The 20,261-nt window shown below is 45.9% G+C and overlaps 1 protein-coding gene across 2 annotated transcripts in view; it reads right to left on the bottom strand.

The window, feature by feature from the left end:
• Window positions 1-12,138, bottom strand: part of Tub (TUB bipartite transcription factor) — an 82,681-nt gene extending 70,543 nt beyond the window's left edge. The window contains exon 1 of one of the 2 annotated variants that reach the window (XM_021166879.2): window positions 12,031-12,138. In XM_021166879.2, the coding sequence (XP_021022538.1) occupies window positions 12,031-12,086 (56 nt within the window). In that variant the 5' untranslated portion in view covers window positions 12,087-12,138. The remainder of the gene's footprint in view (window positions 1-12,030) is intronic. The other variant, XM_029479567.1, reaches the window with a different exon arrangement.
• Between the last annotated feature and the right edge of the window lie 8,123 nt (window positions 12,139-20,261).

Genomic DNA, 20,261 nt, shown 5'->3' with positions numbered 1-20,261 from the left:
GAAAGAAAGGAAGGAAGAAAGGAAGTAAGGAGGGAGGGGTGAGGGAGGGAGGAAGGAAGGAAGGAAGGAAGGAAGGAAGGAAGGAAGGAAGGAAGGAAGGAAGGAAGGAAGGAAGGAAGGAAAGGAAGGAAATGAAAGAAAAAAAGTTATGACAAGACTGGGGGCCAGGGCCATTGTGTCTTTTTCCTTTCTCAAACTATTCTCCAAGTGCCTTTCTCCCTTAATAAACTCTTCTGTTACCATCTGTGCTTCTGTCCAAATCTTTTCTCAGGAACACACAAACCCAAATCCCAGCGAGTGCCCTGTGGGACCCTTATCCACCTCTAACAAGGGCTATGATGCCAACCTAACCAGTCCAGCTCCTTCAGCTTCAGTGGCCATAAGTCCACAGAGCTAGTGACCTTCCCACAGCCAGAATGGACTCTGAGGGCCCTGGGGATTGCTGACTCTTTCTTATGTCGCAACACCCCTTCCACGTAGACAGGGAGTTCACAATGCCATGAGGCTTGGCATGGTTGTCCACTGCTGCTACTTCAGTCTCCTTCTGCTTCTCTGTGGGTTCTGATCCTCCATCAGTGATGGATGGAGTTGGTAAGCTGGGTTCACCCTTGGGTCCCTGTGTAGAGCTCCCTCAAAGCTATGAATAGGTCCCAGTCCTGGGGGTGCCCGTTTCAGTGTCTGATGTGCTTGCGATTTGTCCCCATCCTTCCTTTGATGAGATAAACCTTGTTATCCATGGCACTGGAAGGTTCAGACACCTAAGGTCCCGTGTGATTTTGCTCCTCTCTGCCCAAGGCCCTACAACTGTGCCCAGCTCACACAGTGGTGCCAACTGGTGAAGTCTTGCTCTTCATTCACCATGCAGCTTCAAGCCTGGACTGTCTCCTTCTCCTTCTCCATGTCCCCGGACTTCCCAGGCCCTCCCCTTCCTGCCCATCCTTCCAAGAGCTCCTGCGCACCTATGGTTGGGCCTCCTTGAGTTATCACACCTATTCCTATATTCAACAGAACAGACAAGTCCTGATGTTGGTGAATGTGGCCCTGCCGTATGCCAGGCCACAATCACAACAGCTAACAATTAAACTGCAGTCAGTGCCAGGCCCCTGACCTAGACAGGCTGCATTTAGTTATTAAGCCTTAAACACGGTAATTCATCTAATCCACACAGCCATTCTTGGAGGCAGGCAGGATTAGTGAGCTCTGGGCTGTACAGGTGAGGCAGCGGGAACTCATAGCAGGCTCACAGTTCTTCCAAGGTCACCATTTCTGTGTAAGAACTGTGAATATTCTGAAGGAACATTCTCTAAAACACGAGAAAGCAGAAGCCAGAACCATTGTTGAAACATCTCTGAATGCTGGTTTCTGAAAGTTCTTCTCTCCTCACACTGACCCCTGGCCAAATATATATGGGTTTGCTAGTGGAGAATCCATCTCAAGTATCCAATTGAAAGATAAAATATTAATTATTTTCAACTATGTGTATGTGTTGGGGGGGCAGGGTATGTATACATGAGTGCAGGTTATAGTGGAAGTCATAAAAAGATGTCAGATTCCCTGAAATTGGAACTACAGAAGGTTATGAGTCACCTTGTGAGTGCTGGGAATTGAAGTGAGACCCTCTGAAGAGCAGCCAGTGTCCTTAACTACTGAGCCATCTCTCCAGCCCCAAAGAACCCAATTTTTGAAAACAAAAGTACATTATCTTGTTAGTGTTCAGTTTTTCTGATAAAGTGAGTGTCTTAGTCAGGGTTTCTATTCCTGCACAAACATCACGACCAAGAAGCAAGTTGGAGAGGAAAGGGTTTATTCAGCTTACACTTCCATGTTGCTGTTCACCAAAGGAAGTCAGGACTGGAACTCAAGCTGGTCAGGAAGCAGGAGCTGATGCAGAGACCATGGAGGGATGTTTCTTACTGGCTGGCTTCTCCTGGCTTGCTCAGCTTGCTTTCTTATAGAACCCAAGACTACCAGCCCAGAGATTGTACCACCCACAAGGGGCCCTTGCCCCTTGATCACTAATTGAGAAAATGCCCAACATCTGGATCTCATGGAGGCATTTCCCCAACTGAAGCTCCTTTTTCTGTGATAACTCCAGCCTGTGTCAAGTTGACACACAAAACCAGCCAGGGCAGTGAGTCTGAGTGTAGAGGTGTGACTTCCACAACAAGAATTTAACTACTTCCCCTGGGTATGTAGCTCAGTTTGTAGACAACTTGTCTAGGATGCACAAAGCCCTAGGTTCCATCCCTAGCACTGCATAAACAAAGTATGGTCCCCTGTGACGGCAGTACTTGAGAGGTGAAGACTGACAGATCAGAAGTTCAAGGTCACTCAGCTACCATAGTCAATCCAACTGGGAGACATGACAGCCTGTCCAAAACAAAACAAAACAAAACACCAACTGACAAAAAACCCAAAGCAACAAACACAGCACCGCAGCAATAACTCGACAGAAACCTGCCTACACAGAGAAAAGAAGCAGCAATGGCACTCTGAAAACCAAGGGACGAAAGAAAGCCACACTAACACACACAGTAAGGAGGCCAGGCTTGTTCTCTTGTCTTCTATAAGCTTCGGGTCACTCAGGAGCTTCATTTGGCCTAGTCCTACAGAGGACACACATGTTCTCTGTCTGCTAATCTATAGCCCACCTGACATGGTGGACAAAGAGAGTCCCTTGGTGACCCATCCATGTTAGTAAAGTCACCGCTCCCCTGCTCCCAGTTTATAGATGGGGAAACTGAGGGTGAAGAGGATGTGTATCTATTGTATATACTGCTATGCTTTGCCTTTGCTTTTTGTTGTTCAAAAGTTTAGGTTATTTTCATGCGTGCGTGCGTGTGTGTGTGTGTGTGTGTTGCACATGAGTGTAATTGCGTGTGTGTGTTGCACATGAGTGTAATTGCGTGTGTGTTGCACATGAGTGTAATTGCGTGTGTGTGTGTGTGTGTGTGTGTGTGTGTGTGTTGCACATGAGTGTAATTGCCAGTGGAGACCAGAAAAGGAAGCTGGATCATCTGGAACTAGAGTTAGAGGTGGTTGTGGGCAGCCTGAGATGGGCGCTGAGAACTGAACTCTGGTCCTCTGAAAGAGCAGCAAGAACTCTTCACAACTGAACCATCTCTCCAGCCCCTTGTTTCTTTTTACAAATACATGTGATTTTTTTTAAGTCAGTAAAGTGGAAGGAGTTTCTTTCACTGGGTTGTATTTACAGCGTAAGAGGCAGCTGCCACAGGAAGCAGATATGATGACTAGATTGAAGCCTAGCGCCCGTCCTTTTGGTCATCTCAGGGATCTCTTGGGAGCCCCAACTATCCCTAGACATGTGATTTTCTATGTTCCTATTTTCTGATCCTTTATTCAATATTACACAGAGCTACAGTAATCAAGTCATTGAGGTATGTGCATGAGGATATGCATATAGGTGGAAATGAACAGAGTTCATAAATTAACTTATTTACCAAAGATAAGAGGAACAACAACAACAAAAAAGATAAACTGAATGTTACCAAAATTGACTTAAATGGCCCTATCAAGGAAGTAGGAAGACAAGCTCCAGAATGGGAAAATATTTGTTAATTACCCATATGAAAGAGTTCAGTGTCCAGAATATGTAAATAGCATCTACAATTGAACAATATAAAGAAGAATTGATATAAAAATGGGAAATGGATAGACTTGTCTCTAAGGTATATGATCAGGGGAATGCAAATCAAAACGACCCTGAGACCTTACATCAATCAGAATGGCTAAGATAAAAAAACTCAAGAGACAGCAGATGTTGGTGAGGATGTGGAGAAAGAGAAACACTCCTCCATCGCTGCTGGGATTGCAAACTGGTACAACCACTCTGGAAATCAATCTGGAGCTTCCTCAGAAAGTTGGAAATAGATCTACCTGAAGATCCAACTATACCACTCTTGGGTATGTACACAATTAAGATGTCCCACCATGCCACAGGGGCACATGTTCCACTATGTTCATAGTGACTTTCTTTGTGATAGTCAGAAGCTGGAAACAACCCAGATGTCCCACAACAGAAGAATGGATACAGAAAATGTGATTCATTTACACAATGGAAACTACTCAGCTATCAAGAATGAGGACATTCTGAGCTTTGCAGGCAAATGGATGGAACAAGAAAATATCCTGAGTGAGGTAACTCAGACCCAAAAGGACATGCATGGTATGTACTCACTAATAAGTGGATAATAGCTGAAAAAAGTACAGAATACCCAGGATACAGTCCATAGAACTCAAAAAAGTTAACAAGCTGAAGGGTCCAGGTGAGGATGCCTCAATCCCACTTGGGAGGGAGAAGAAAGCAATCACAGGAGAGGGGAGGGTGGGAGAAACCTGAAAGGGAAGGGAAGGAGAGGGGGACATGATCAGGTATTGGGTGGAGGGAAAGCTCTGAAGTCCAGAGGGCCAGCAGAAAGAAAGGAAACAGGCAACCTGGGGAGGTAGGAGGTGGGGGACCCTCCAGAATATATCAGAGACCTGGGAAGTAAGAGACTCTCTGGACTCAAAGGGAGGGACCTTAGATGAAATGCCCTACAGTGGGGAGAGGGAACTTGTAGAGCCCACCTCCAGCAGAAAGACAGGGCATCAAGTGAGGGATGGGGTTGCCATCCCACAGTCAAAAACTCTGACCCATAATTGTTCCTGTCTGAAAGAACTGCAGGGACAAAAATGGAGAAGAGCCTGAGGAAAAGGAAGTCCAGCGACAGGCCCAAAGTGGGATTGAGCTCAAGGGGAGGCCCCTAGGCCTGACTCTATTACTGAGGCTATGGAGTGCTCACAAAGGGGGACCCATCATGACTGCCCTCTGAAAAACCCAACAAGCAGCTGAAAGAGTCAGATGCAGATATTTACACCCAACCAATGGACAGAAGCTACTGACCCCTGTGGTTGAATTAGAGAAGGCTGAAAGAATTTGAGGAAAAGGGTGATCCTGTAGGAGAACCAGCAGTCTTAATTAACCTGGACCCTCCCCCCCCCAACCCCCGAGATCTCTCAGACACTGAACCACCAACCAGGCAGCATACACCAGATGATATGAGACCCCCAACACATATACAGCAGAGGACTGCCGGGTCTGGGTTCAGTCAAAGAAGATGTAACTAACCCTCAAGGTACTGAAGGCCCCAGGGAGTGGGGAGGTCTGCAGGGGTGGGGGGTGATCCTTGTGGAGACTGGGGGGTGTGGGGAGGAGGAGATATGGGAGGTATGGGAGCAGTCAGAGGGTGAACTGGGAGGGGGATGACATCTGGAGTGTAAAAAAAAGATTAAATAAAAATTTTAAAAAAGATGCATAAAAAAAATATGTGAATAGCCAAGGAGTACATAAAGTGCTGTTACTGAAGCCCAGTCTCATTTATGTTTTAGAAACACAAATTGAAGCCATAATTGGCTAGCATTTGGAGAAGACTGGGGTGGTGGAAATCATGCAGAAGTGAGCGGGAGTTTGTGAAATGGAGAAGTGGGAACACATTGTATGCTGCTGGTAGAAACAGAAAACAGCACAGCTTCAGTAGAAGACAGCTCTGGTTCTTTAAAAAATGAAGCTAAGAATTAACAAACAGCAAGTATACTCTAAATAACAGACTTGGCCATGTGCAGAACAATGGTCACTCTTGTGCATCACAGCAGTCAAAAGACCAGAACCATCCAAGGCCCGGAGACAGACGAATGGATAACCAAAATGTCTATGTATACAACCAAATATTGTTCTGTCAAAAGTAGGAATGGAGTTCTCATACTTGCAACAACACGGACTACCCTCACAAATACTACACTAAGGGAAAAAAGCCAGGCATGAGGGAAAATACCACGCTATTCAATTCTATGGAATGTTTACTATTCATAGAAATCCAAAATAGACTAGAGGTTCCAAGGAGTAGAGGGAAAACGTATTCCTTAGTGGACGGAGTTTCTCTTCAGGGTGTGGTTTTAGGGGTAGTGATAATGATTACTGACGGGTGTAACTGATGGCTGGCTCTGAACTTAGAAACCACAGGGACCGCTCATCCTGTGTTAGATGCATCTCACCACTGCTAAAAGCCTACAGCTGTGTTGCTAGACAAGGCAACAAAGAGCTGGAAAGCAGAACCTTAATATATATTAAGTATGTGTAGCTGTGCCACGCGGGCACGTGGAGGTTGAGGGACAAGCTTCAGTCTGCTCTCTCCTTCTACCTCCACATGGGTTTGAGGGACAGGACTCAGGCCATCAGGATTGTGCCACAGGGCATGGGACATCCCAAGAGCTGGGAAGTTGGAGTTCTTAAAAAGACTATTTATAAAATTGAGTGGAAATAAACAAACTTAAGGATAAATCTTATATGAGTTACAACCTCTACCTTGAAAGTCACAGACCTTGCCCGGGAAGAGATGATGGGGAAACACATGCTCCTGCAAAGACTGTGAGTGCTAGCTTGTCACCTGTGTCCAACTTGTCCTGTAAATCCAACCAGCCCAACCCAAACCTAAGCCAGTCTGACTGCTGTTTGCTTGCACTGAACCTTAAAATGGATCAGATTTATATGAAATTGAAAAATACCTGTCAAACTCAAAATGGCTTTGATAATGAGCCAAGTTAAAGTTGCTTGACAACCTGACTTAAAAACCAATAAAGCTACAGACATCAAGACAGTGTGCCATCAGCAGCAAAAAGAATCAGATCAGTGGGCCAGGCTAGACATAACTTATAACAAGGACACCTGACTTGGTGACTGACTGTCCTCTGATCTCTTGCTCCCCTGCTTCCCCTTTAAGACTAGATCTCACCATGTAGTCTAGGCTGTCCTTGAGTGCCAGGGCTGAAATGACCTCCTTTCTAGGCCTTTGAGCTGCTGGCTAATTCCACCATGCTCACCTTGATTTCTCAATACCAGCTCAGAGTAGACTCAGGAAAAGGTCTTTTTTTAGGAAGTGGTATGGGGGCTGGAGGGATGGTTCAGTAGTTTGGAGCACAGCCTGCTTTGCACGGTATCCAGGTTCAATTCCCAACTCTCATATGGTAGCTAACAACCACCGATAATTCCAGTTCCAGGGAATCTGACATGCTTTTCTGCTCTTGGTGGCACCAGGCACATGTGGTACACATACATGTATGCAGGGAAATACTCACACACATAAAATAAAAAAATAATTAATTTTGGATCTCTTTAAAACTTTTAAATACTATTTCTTATTTATATGTATGCATTGCATGTGCATCTGTATAGTCACCACATGTATTCGGGTAACTGAGGACACCCACTGAAGGTGTTAGCACTGTAGCTGTAATTATGGGTGGTTGTGACCTGCCTGAAGTGGGTGCTGTGAATAAAGCTCAGGTCTTCTGGAAAAGTAGCAGTTGCCTTATCCACTGAGTGTTCACTCCAATTTCGTCTGTTTGTCTGTCTGTTTATTAACCTATATACCTATATAGCCAGGCATGACAGCATGCACCCATAATGCCAGCACACAGGAGGGGAAGTCAGGATAACTGCCAAGATTCAAGGCTAGCCTGGTCTACGTAGGAGTAGAGCTAGGGCTATACAGAGATAGCCTGTCTCAGACAAACAAAACAAAAAAGAACAACCCAATAAAAACTATCACCGCACACTGGAAAGTAGGATAGACCTAAATTTAACATAGAGAAGGAAACATTTCTAGGAACACTTTTATCTTCCTCATTTATTTAAATCACGGGGAAACCTTTCACTGTGGTTTCCTTGGCCTTAGGTCCCTAGAGGCCTGCAAGCTTCTCAACTGTGGTCCACAGAGAAGGGGCGGTACAGCCTAGGCTGGGGAATGGGTCTAGCTGTTTTCCACTTTTAGTTAGGCAATGGGTTCTTAAACTATTGGGCCAATCCCTGAAAGAAAAAAAAATTGATAGACTGGATCTCATCACAAGAAAAAACATCTGCTTAAAAAAAAACACCTAAGAGGGTGGAAAGGAAGCAAGGGCACTGAGAGACACACTGCCAGCTATGCAGCCGATGAGGGACAGCAAGCCAGCAGGCATGGTGCACACACTCATCAGAGGTGGATGCAGGAGGGTCAGGAGGTGAAGGCCAGTCTCAGCTACATAGATCCTGAGGTTATATGAGATCCTGTCTGAACACACACACACACACACACACACACACACACACCCCAGCAAGATGGCTTAGTTGGGAAGGGAATCTGCTGCCATGCCAGACAACCTGAGTTTGATCCTGGGTACCCACGTGGTGGAAGGAGATAACTTATTCATGCCCATTGTCCTGACCTCCACATATGTAATTTCCAAATACACACACACACACACACACACACACACACACACACACGACACAGCCAAAATAGCAAAAGGACTCATAAATTCTAACAAGTGGTGACACTCGGTTTGAAAATAGGGAAAACCCTTAAACAATATGCTTCCTCCCAAAGATGTACAGATGGTAGATAAGCCCATGAAAATTGTCTTAATATCGTTAGTTAATATCGAGGGAAATGTAAAATAAAGTCACAACAACATACTACTACATACCTATTGGAATACTTCAAGCTAAAATTTTTCCTTGTACCGACTTGTCTCAAGGATGTGGGGGAGCTAGGACTCCCAACCACTACTCCTGAGAGAATTCAATGCTTCACTTTGGAAAAGTTTCTTAGAAAGTGAAATGTACAATAACCATATAATCCAGACATTCCTCTGCTAAATGTTCGCCCAAGAAAAACAAAAACACACACTCATACATAGACGTGCTTGATAGTCACAAAAGCTATATTTATAATAGCCCCAAACTAACAGCAACCCACAAGTCTGCCAGTAGGTGACTAGATAAACTGCAGTATATCTGTACATTGAAAAATTTCTCAGCAGTAAAAAGATATGGTCTACTGACTCGGGCAACCAGGAGGAACACCGAATGGCTCTGTGTGAAAGAAGGCATGTGTGACGGCATATATTGAGTGATGACACATATAAAATTCTAGGACATATCATCAAGTCAAATCAGTGGCTCTCTGAGGATGACTCATGAGATACAGAATTTGGGGGAAGAACGGGAAATAATTGTTGTTACAAAGATGAACAAGGACTACCTGCTTGCTCAGCAACACTCTAGCCACAATCTGACCTTACAACCTTTCAGTGCTGCCCCCTAGGGCACACTCTTCCCCATTCACCAAAGGATTCATTCTCTTGCTCTTCCCCACAGGACCCCAAACGGAGTGACTTTAGGGATTGGAAATTACATGAAATTAGAAAATAACAGGAGGTCATTTGTGGCATGATCAGTCTTTCTAAGGAGCCAGAAGAGACGAGGCCACTTGCTTGGCATCTGGGACTAGGGCTCCCAGTCTGGTCAGGTGACACAGGATGGCAATCATAGCTTCTCAGGAGAAAAAATGTGAGGCCTGCACAGTCAAGAGTTCAAGGGCAGCCCTGTGAGACCCTGACTCAGAGTAAACTTAAAAGGAGGCCTGGAGGTGTTCATACCTCAGTGGTACAGCACTTGTCCAGTACATGTAGGGCCCTGGGTTCAATCCCTAGTTACTGCTGTACCACAAACAAATGAGTGCGAAGGTCTTGAATATGATGAAGGTGTCAAGAGCTGTCATGGCCACCAGAAGTGAAGCTAGCCACGGAGAAGTAAAAGAGATCCACACACAATGTAGGTGTCCCACCTGAGAAACCTTGTGCCACAACATGAACAAGCCTAAGAAAACACGTGGAGAGAGAGACACAGCTGCTCTGGCTTTCCCAACCTTGGTACCAGTTGAGTCGCAAGCCTGGCCTGGAAAAACTAAGCCCAAGCCAGAGCACAAGAACTGTCCACAAAGAACAGTTTACGCATGGAGGTCAGAGTAATTCAGCTGAATTATAGAACTCCCACTTCCCTTTTTCTGAGGGCTATATGCAGCACAGACTAGCCCAAAACTCATTCTGTTGCTCACGAACTCTTGATCTTCCTGCCTCTACCTCCCGAGTGCTGGGACTACACGTGTGTACTCCCATGCTTGTTTTATGTAGTGCTGGGGATTGAACCAGGACCCCCAGCAAGACTGGTAAATACTCTAACAACTGAGCTACCTCCTAAGCCCAGAGTTTAATTTTTAATATCTGTATGCTTTGTACACATATTGTTTAATATTTTAACAGCAATGTGAGGTTGCGTGATCTTTTTGCATTTAATATTTATGTTTTGAAAGCCAAACAGAGGTGGTTGCTATAGACCAGGGGCTCCAGAGAACAGCCCAACCAGTGGTTTCACACCTGGGAACTTTTACACAAACAAAGTCCAGCGTCCTAATAGCCTTATCTAGGTAATTCAGACATTGGCTGGGGATTCTATTTTCTTTACAAAACTCCCAAGATATTGAGGATATCTGGGTGACAAGAAAAGACGACGTTTGGAGACAGGACCCCAGAAATGTTTTCATTTCACGGCCTAAAAAGGAGAATAACAATCTCTGACGCAGCTACTGAAAAATCAGGGTTTCCAGGGACAGTTATGTGCTAACTAATAAAAGAGCAACAGCAGTGACTACTGTGCCCCAGGGAAGTTCTTTGAAGTTAGTTAGCTGGAGCCGTGATTTGAATCCTGGTTGTCTCTGATTTGTTTGTATAGGAGCAAAACCCCACCTTTAGTTACTATTAAAGGTTAGCATAGCTTTAAACTCTTCTATATTTTCATTAGGCATTTGGCATATGCTACTATCTGTCTCTACCCAACTGTAGACAGTGCAGCCATTTGGGGGATGGCTCTATGTTCTTTATGTCCTTACCCCCAGGGCAGTTTCACTGAACTGAGAGGTGGGAGTCAGCAGGTTGCTAGGGCTGTGCTGAGGACAGAGAATTAAAAGTGTCCTGGACCCAGAGAAGGCCTAGGATGCAAAGAAAGAGATGCATCAGGTGCTACCACCAGGAGAGAAAGTTGACAAACCTGTAGTTTTGCCAGCTAAGAGGTGACAAAGGGGATCAACACACGGGAAGACCCTGGGAGAGTTCCTCTGGGAATTAGCCTTGGGAAGGAGAGACAACGGTTCCTCTGAATTTTAGAAAAACAAGCACTGGCAGAGACACAGCAAGGGTTTCTCAGGGGTGGGGGGTGGGGTGGGGGGGGGGAGCGACGCAGGCAAAAGGAAGAGCAAGGGGGCGGGGAGACCGGTTAATGAAGTTTCTTCCAGCCTTCACTGGTGAAAGCCCAGGATCTGAAAATTCACTCCAGGATCCTGGAGATTTACACAGGGCTGAGAACTTAAAAAACGAAAACAACAACAACAACAACAACAACAACAACAAAAACTATTATCTGCATGGTTCCTTTTTAAATGGGGAGTGGGGTTCATTTAATACGCAAAAAAGAAATCAAAATGATAGAACGGATATAGTCTCTGAATAAATCTACTCTGCTTTATCACTAACTCATTTTGCTGTTCTTGTTTTTCTCATTTCGCCAGGAAGGATGATTCCTTCCTCCGGACCAGTGCGTGGGGAGCGCGGCTCCAAGCCGCCCACGCTGGCAGCCGCTTGCTATCATCGCGGGGTATGCGCGGAGCCTGACACCCCCGCTGGAGCCTAGAGCCGCTCCTGCGCCTCGACACCCTGCTCCGGGCTAAGATCCCGCCAGCCGGGCAGAGCAGGAACCGACTTCCAGGTGCAAGTCTGCCAGTCCGATTCGGGACAAACCAGGTCACCCACTGAGGGTCGGCTGGACACACCGCGGCAGCGCGGGGCCGGCACGGCCTTTCCTTGGTTCTAGCGCCCACCTGCACCGCGAAGTGATAGTCCGAGGATCTCGGTGCCCACACACCCTCCTCCCATCGTTCTGTCCCGCAGGTGTTAGGATGCCCGCGCCTGAGCTCTGACCCTGGATATCCGAGGCCATGGGTACCCCGGGTCCCGGATGCCTGCGGATGCTGGTGCGTGAATTCACGCTGGTAGCTCTGGGCGCTCACGCCCGCATCTTCTTTGAGCACGCGCGGTAGCGGCGCCCACGCGGAGCCAACCCGAGGTACCGGGAGAAGCTCATCTTCCCAGCACGCGCCTTACCTGTCGTAGCTCCAGCGGCTGTAGGACAGGGTGCGGTGGCTGCTCACTCCCTCCATCGCGGTCCTGGACTGGGCTTGGGGCTCCACGGGCGGCGGCTGCGCGGGGCTCGGTGCTCGCTCACTCGCGGCGGGCCCGGCTGGGGCGCGGGCGGAGGACTGTACCATTCGCCCCCCCGGGGGTGACCCCCCCTCGTCTCCGCCAATGGCGAGGGCGCACGGGCTGCGGGGACCCGGACCCGAGGGGTCCCCTCCCCTGCGCGCCTGTCCCGCGGGGGCGCGGCTGCGGCAACTGGACTGCTTATTTATTTATTTCCGATGTGTGTTCCACGTTGCCATGGCAACCGCTCCATCTTTTCCGGCGTCGGTAAAGCACCGCTGATTTTAAACCTTACCAGGACAGAGATGGCTAAGAGGTTGAGCTTTCTGCTTGCTTGGGGAATCCCGGATGCGCTCTCCCTCTTAAGGTCCTTTCTGCAGAGATGAGCCGGCCTTACCAGCTCAGGAATGGTCTTCCACCCTCAACAGAGAAGCCTCTGTGATTTCCTTGATTCCTGAGTTCTCCTGGTCCATGTCTTCCCAGCACAGAACTCTTGGAGCAAAGTTACTCTTCAATCACAATGTCTTTTTCTTTGCTTGTAGGGAATGGAAATCCGCTCCTGCTGCCATCTTCCCTCACTGTATTTCTCAGACCCACAATCTAGTTCTTTTGGCTCTAATTATGATTCACAGAGCCAGAGAAGCAAGGCCTGTTAACACTCCCATTTCTAGAGCATCTCTTTCTGTTTATGTTCCTTTGTGCTTTTTTTCATTAACACCGCAAATCCTTTGGAAAATATCTAGCTGTCTTGGCTCATCCGAATAGGATCAAAGGGTGTGCACACAGATTTTCCTTCTCAACAAGGGGAATATCTGAGATTTTGTAACTGTGCTTCAAAACTGTCAGGTTCCTCCTCCTGTAGAAAGCTGACACAATGATAAAGGGCAAGGATACTTTCTTTGGGGCCTTGCTAGGCAATCCCACCGGCCTGGCTGAGAACTCTGTGCTGATGTCCAGGGTACAGCCTTTCCCAGAGCTTTCAGCTCTGGATCAGGACACCTAGCTTTGAACTTGTTTTCAAGATCTATTTGATTTGCAGCCAGGGAAGGCTAAGTGGAGGGACCACTGAGATAGAGCAGATGCAAAACGGGTGACTAGGGCCTGCCTGTCTTCCAGGCTACTCTGTCCCTTCCCCCACCTTGGACTTCTGGCTGCTGGGGTTTACAGGTATAATCTTCTTGCAGAGGTCAAAGAGGCCTAAGAAGGACTTTTCAGTACAGCTGTTGTGGGAAGTCTGAGCTAACTTCCCATTCAGGTCAGGGTCAGGGAGGGGCCCACATTCATTCTCTGCAGGCAGAGTACAGGAGGGAAGGCAGGGTTTGTGTGAGCCCTGCTAATGCTTGGATACTTAACCCTGTGCTTTTCAGGAGTGGCAGCCGGCAGTGCACCTGTTGCATTCAGCCTGCATATGTGGTTTTCTTGAACATTTTTACATTGAATAAATTGACAACACTTAAATACCTGGATAGGGCTAGGGAGATGTTGTCAGTCAAGTGCTTGCACTGCAAGCACGGAGACGAGTTTAATAATGAAAATAAGGATGTGACCACTCTAAGGTATGGTTGGGGAGGTTTTTATTATATATATATGAGGGAGAGTGCAGCCAGAGTCCAGACTGAACCGGGTCAAGAGAGGGAGGGAGGAAGGGAGGGAGAGGGGGGAGGGGGAGGGAGAGGGAAAAGAGAGGTCAAGAGATAGGACCAAGAGCCAAGTGAGGAGGACCAGAAGAGCAAAGAGGACAAGAGAGCAGAGAGCTTGGCCCAAAGGGCAGGATTATGACAGAACAAGAAGCTGGGGAAGGGAAGCCCCTGCCCTGCTGAGATTTCAGGTAGGGAGTGGGTGAGAGTTGCTGAGAGGCAGCACAGGACTCTGTGAGTCTAGATGCTAGTGTGTGCTTTGGTATGCTAATGAGCACCACAGCCAGCCTTTTGTCCCAATGTTTCTTTGGGACCTAAGAGATCCCAAGATGACATACACACACACACACACACACACACACACACACACACACACACACTCACCTAGTGGCCTTACTTGTTAAACTCCAGCTCTGGGGAGGATCCCTGGGGGCTAGCCTACTTGGCTAGTTCTATGTCAGTGAGAGACATTGTCTCAAAACCAAAATGGATGGCTCACGAGGAAGCACACTCAAGGTTGATCTCTGGTCTCCACACACATACACACACACATGAACATAAACACATACATACAACTGGGAGATATGACATGATTTATCTTGCTTTAGTCCCTTGAATACTAAGAGAATGTGAGAAATCTGGGGCTGAAGAGAAGTAGCTACCCCTCGAACCGGGATCAGAAATCACACCACTCTCCTGTAGACCTCGGGCCACACTCAGCCAGGTTCTCACTACCAACTTACCTGATCCCTGTTGCTTTTGAAGTTGCCAGCCCTGTTCAGTTAAGTCATGTCTACAACCACTGACATTTCCAAGCTGACTATCAGAACCAAGGTTTACCAAGGCCAGGTACTTAGCATGTACTGCATACACGAAAGCAGACATGTGCCCTGCAGAGCTCACAGACATTTGAAGACCGAGTCCTATATAGGATTCTCTTTATTGATGGTGAGACTTCTGATATGCTCATGACCTTGGAAACAGTGTATTAAGGTTCAAAAATGAATTCATTACACTATGTGAGGTCTTGCTTCATTATTTGGGCAGAAGTAAGTTCATTTTTCTGGGATTCTGTGAGCTCTTCCACATACAGTGCAAAGGCCTTTGCCCATGTGTGTTGTAAGACCAGCCCCAAATAAGTCTTCTTTTCCCAAATAGCTGATGGAATGGTATCAGGCTCTCCCTCAAGGGAGGGGTCCTGCCCCATACAGCACCATCACCCCACTGAAAACCAGACTGGATCAGCAGACTGAAACAGCAGACAGAGTGGCTTCCTGAGACTGTCACTGGCCACTGTCTGTCAGGCCCCTTCAGCTAGCCTTGGTAAGACCACTGGGTTATTTCTCCAGGAAACCAACTAGCTGCTACTGTTTGAATCCCATAGCTCTAGGGGACTATAGCAGGTGTACTGAGCTCCCAGACCTGACACTCAAGAAACAGAACCAAGCTCAAGGCCTGTGAGGATATTCTATATATCACTTAGGGAGTTCTAAACTAGCCTGGAGGGATTGCCTAGCAAGGCCCAGAGAACGTATCTTTCTTTGACTTTTATCAGGGTCAGCATTCTGCAGGAAGGGAATGTGGCAGTTTTGAAGCGTAGGTGTAAAACCTTGGCTATTTCTCTTTTTGAGAGGAAGTTCTATGTGAACTCCCCTTGAGCCTGTAGGCCACATGACTTTTGAGGTGAAGGAAAATAAGGCCCTTTGGTATTCCTAGTGTTTGTTTGCTGACTGGAGCCTTAAGCTACCATGTTGGAAGCAAAACCACTGAGACCTCTATGCTTTGAGGATGCCTAGAAATGTAAGGATAAGGAGAGGGAATATACATATGCTTCACTTGACAGTTCCAGCTGAGCCCAGCCTTTAACCCACTACAGCTAGGCACCAGACCTAAGAGTGAAAAGGCTTTCACGAGATTACAATCCCCAGTTCTTAAAATCATCCTAGCTGCCTAGTCTTCCCAGTTGAGCACTGGATCTCATAAAGACCAGTCATCCTTATTCAGGGTATCTTGCCTTGCCTTGACTCACGAGCATTATGAAATGGTGGTGGTTTTATGTCAGACAGCTTGGCTAACCCTTCATCCAGGGGAAATGATGGGCCTGCCGGCTACAGCACAGTCTGTATAGAAAAGCTGCCACAAGACAGGAAATAGATTGCTTTGCCTTAATAAGGCACTAGGAAGTCACAAGCTATTCTCCGGCAGCTAAATGATGAGTGGCAGGGATAAAGCCGGAACTGGAGCGGATGCAGAGGTAAGAAAAGGAGATAAGACAGTAGCAGATTCAATTCCCAGATGGAAAAGTGCATGGTGAGGCTTTCCTAGGTAGGGATGCCCAAGGACCTTGAAGAATGAAAGTGTCTATCACTTTTTCCTGTTTTGTTCTTCAAAATAGGGTTTCTCTGTGTTGCCTTGGCTATCCTGGAATTCACTATGTAGACCAGGCTGGCCTCTAACTCAGAGATCAGTCTGCCTCTGCCTCCAGAGTGCTGGGATTAAAGGTAAGCACCCCCACCCCCCATCATCATGTTTTAATTGGTTCTACTTGTTGCCCTGTCATAGACATCGTCTTCTGTGAGCAGTGCCGTGGGCAGCTCAGAAGGTAGGACATGGGCTGTATGAGACAAGGTGTAGTGGGAGGAGGGTAACAACTCTAGCAAGCAGTTGGAGGTTGAGAATTAAGTTAGGAGGACCACAATGGCAAAGGCATTCAGGAGAGTGTCACTCCCTCGAAGTCCTTGGATATATCAGAGCAGGGCTGGCTTCCTTAACTAGGAGGCAGGACAGAGAATCTATGTAGGATTTTAGGGAATGGTGTAACTGAGAAGGTTGGTGGTTGGAATAAATTTGGCAGATGGTTCCAGAGAACCTAAAACCTATTTAATATCTAACTTTGAGGGTGGTAGTGGTAGTGGTGTTACTGGAGACTGAACCCAGTGTTTTGTGCATGTTAGGAACATGCTCTGTCATTAAGCTACATCCCCAGCCCTCTACTTGACTTCTAAATGTAGACTTAAGCATGAAAATGATCTTTAATAAGTTCCAACTAAGGTGCCAGCTGCTCCAGTTCGAGTAAGTTAACAGTCTGATAGTGCCCGAGGTTCTAGATGAGATAACAGACAAGCTCTGGAAAGCTGTGTTTGGAGGCCTTACTGTGTGTAGTAGAGAAATAGTTGGACTTGGAAACAGAGTTCATGGTTGAGTCACTGGGCCCCGGAAAGCATAACACTGAGCTATCAAGACACAGGACTAACACTGCCTGCTGTAATTTCGGATATCCAGCCATGAACTTGGTGATGTATATTGACCAGTTAATCAGCCACAGACCACAATTCACTGCATGACAAATGTGATATCTAAACTATAACTACACTACTCTCAATTGTAGCTGCTTCTCTAAGTCCTCAGGTGAGTGGGGAGGGACACCCTCTTAGGGTTAGTATACTTGGCCATCAACTTTGTAAGTAGGGAAATAATCTGAGCTAAGAATCCACATGTTGGGCTGGAGAGATGGCTTAGCAGTTAAGAGCACTGACTGCTCTTCCAGAGATCCTGAGTTCAATTCCCAGGTGGCTCACAACCATCTGTAATAGGATCTGATGCTCTCTTCAGGTATGTCTGAAAATAGCTACAGTGCATTCATATACATAAAATAAATAATTCTTAAAAAAAAAAAGAATTGACATGTTAAGTTGGGCAATGAAGAATAATTTGACTGGCTGATGAGAGGCCTGCATACACTAGATTAAAAATAGTCTAGGTTAAAGAAATGTGGGTATTGGAACTGGTACCAGGTGGTATAGGTCTTTCTCATGTTAGAGGCCACAGGAAGCATCTACCGTCAAAAAGATGCCCAGTGACCTATTTCTAGATGCACAGATCTCTTTGCACACATACAATGTTGCTCAAGGCTTTGTTGCATGTGCTTTTTCAGTGGTCCCAAAGTATGATCTCTATCCAAATGTTTTTATATCCAAACTGTTGGCTTTTCAGTTAACTCCAACCTCAACCTCAATCTATCCCTTACATTCTCAATAAAGCAATTTTATCAGGATCTCAAGACCTCAGACCTCCAGTCTCTAGAATGTGGCAAAAGTCTCATATTTACTGCCCTAAACTCTAGTGTCATCTACAAGGGCTAGGTTCTTTAATACGTGTTCCAAAGCCATATACTAGCTCCACACTTCTTGCTCAGACATTTCTCACTGGTGTAGTCAGGGCTAGGCTGGAGCTAGCCCTGCACATATCAGCCTCGAGATTTTCTACATAGAGGGGCCTAGGTTGTAATACACATTGTGGTCTGGTTGGAAGGGGAGAGGGCCCTACATTTACATTTTTTCCATTTCAAGTTCTCAAGTAGCTTACATGCCTACTTGGAGTGTTTTAGGGGTGAGGACAGGATAACATTCTTTGGTGTCATCATTCTATGGCTCCCAGGTGGCTAAAGGAAGTGTGTCCTGGAGCCTTGGCCACTTATTTTGCACTGTCTTGGCATTTTTTTCTGGGCAACCTTAGACAACTGCTTGGGCACTGATAAAGGATAGCCAGAGAGTTCTGAATTATGTAAGCATGCCCTCTAGTGGTCATGACTGAGAAAGCCCAATAAAACACGCAGCTGGTCATATACAGGCAGGACTGTGGTCATGGCGATGGAAAGATCTGGGGACAGATGTAACCAGAGAGAGGAAAAAAAGATCATTTTGAGACCTATGGACCAAGATGAACCATACTAATCATCAAAGAACAAGCATGTATATATAATTCATAGCCTAGATGCCACCACAACTGCTTTCCCTCCTGGGAGAGAGCACAGCAGGCCAGCGTGTGCGGTACTGAGTGTGGGTCCAATACAAGAGAGCAGTAAATACACTTTCACCGATATTATAGGCATCATCTTATTTTCATGTACAGCATGAGTACCGATTACAGATCCCACCTTATCTTTTTCTCATTTTATCTTTTAGACCTCTACCAATACATAGGGAACTGTCTCATTCTTAACTGCACAGTATTGTATTTTATGAGCATGTCATAAAATCTTATTTATGCATTATTTTGTTAAAATCAAATCAGCCCTTCTATAGGATGTATGTATGTTCACACATATGCCTATGAATTTTGGAGTTAAAATTTTGTGATTTTGACAAATATAAATTCAAAATGCTGCAACAGTTATCTACCTGCTGGAGATAAATGTTCATTCTTTCTTTCTCTGGCCACCACAAGTCACTCACAGAAGAGAAAACGTGATAAAATGGCATCTTATGAGATCAGGCATATTCAAATGTTTATTTTTTGTGTAGACAAGTGAATTGCTTATATCCCTATACCTAGCAGATAATTGGCCTTTACAAAACAGGTTGTGGGACCAGGTGTGGTGGTGCACACCTTTGATCTCAGCATTTTCATTTTCCTAAGGCTGAGGCGTGGGTGTGTGTGTGTCTGAGTTTGAGGCCAACCCAGTCTACACAGTGAGTTTCAAGACAGCCAGAGCAAATAGTAATGTCTTGAAAAGCCAAAAATCAAACAAACAAAAAACCCCCGAACCAAAACAAACTGGCTATGGGAGTTCCGTGACAAGAATAGTAGTCTCTGGTAGGAATTTCAACTATTTCCCCAGCTTTATATTATATTTGTGCTGTTTGTGTGTATTTAGTTTTTACAGGGCTACAGAATCTCGATCTCTGAGAATAGCAGCTCATGGATTCTCAGTGCTTAGGAAGTCCCTCCTCACGGATTAAGAACACTCTACTGGAGTGTCTTGCTTTTGAGTCAGTATATCTGCTGTGGTCACAGTTCAGAGACAGGCGTAGTACTCTCTGCAGAAATTGTTTTGGAAGGCATTTATATTTTTCCATATAAACATTTAGAAACAGCCTGCCCATATCAAAGTATCTTTGCATTTGACTAGTGTTGTGACCAATACATAATCTACCTTAAGAAAAGTTTCATTCTTATCTGGGAATATGCTCTTTAAGTAACTGCTGCCAGTGTTTCTCATTAGCATTCTATTTGCAGTTAGGTTTTGAATAGGATCTGATGCCGCTCTGGGATTACAGGTGTGCTATCACACCCTATTTTCTGGGGTGCTGGGGACTGAACTCCCACTCTCCCAGAGTTCCATATAATCCTAGGCATTCTACAGTTACAATCCCAGACTTCTCGGCATTTTAGTGTTCTTCCATTGTATCAACTAGTCAACATATAAAAACCAAACGCCTCTTTGCTACATTATTTTCAATGAATTTTTCTCTCATTTAAAAATGTCTATCAAGTTTGGAATCAATCTAGGTGATAATGAAAAATACTATACTAATACCATCAATTCATACTTGTCTCTAGACCCATTAACCTGCCGCCCACATTCACACTAGTCCAGTCAATCACCTGCATTGTTTCTACTTGGTGGCCTCCCTGTACCTCTAAGGCGACCAGCCACTGTGATTTCAGTGTTTAAGCAGCTATTCCTCACCATGAAGGTTTTCTGCTCCTGTGGAT

This window comes from Mus caroli, chromosome 7, assembly GCF_900094665.2.
Source record: "Mus caroli chromosome 7, CAROLI_EIJ_v1.1, whole genome shotgun sequence".
Classification (NCBI taxonomy): Eukaryota; Metazoa; Chordata; class Mammalia; order Rodentia; family Muridae; genus Mus; species Mus caroli.
The sequence above is the reverse complement of the archived record's forward strand: the minus strand, read 5'-3'. Positions and strand labels throughout refer to the sequence as shown.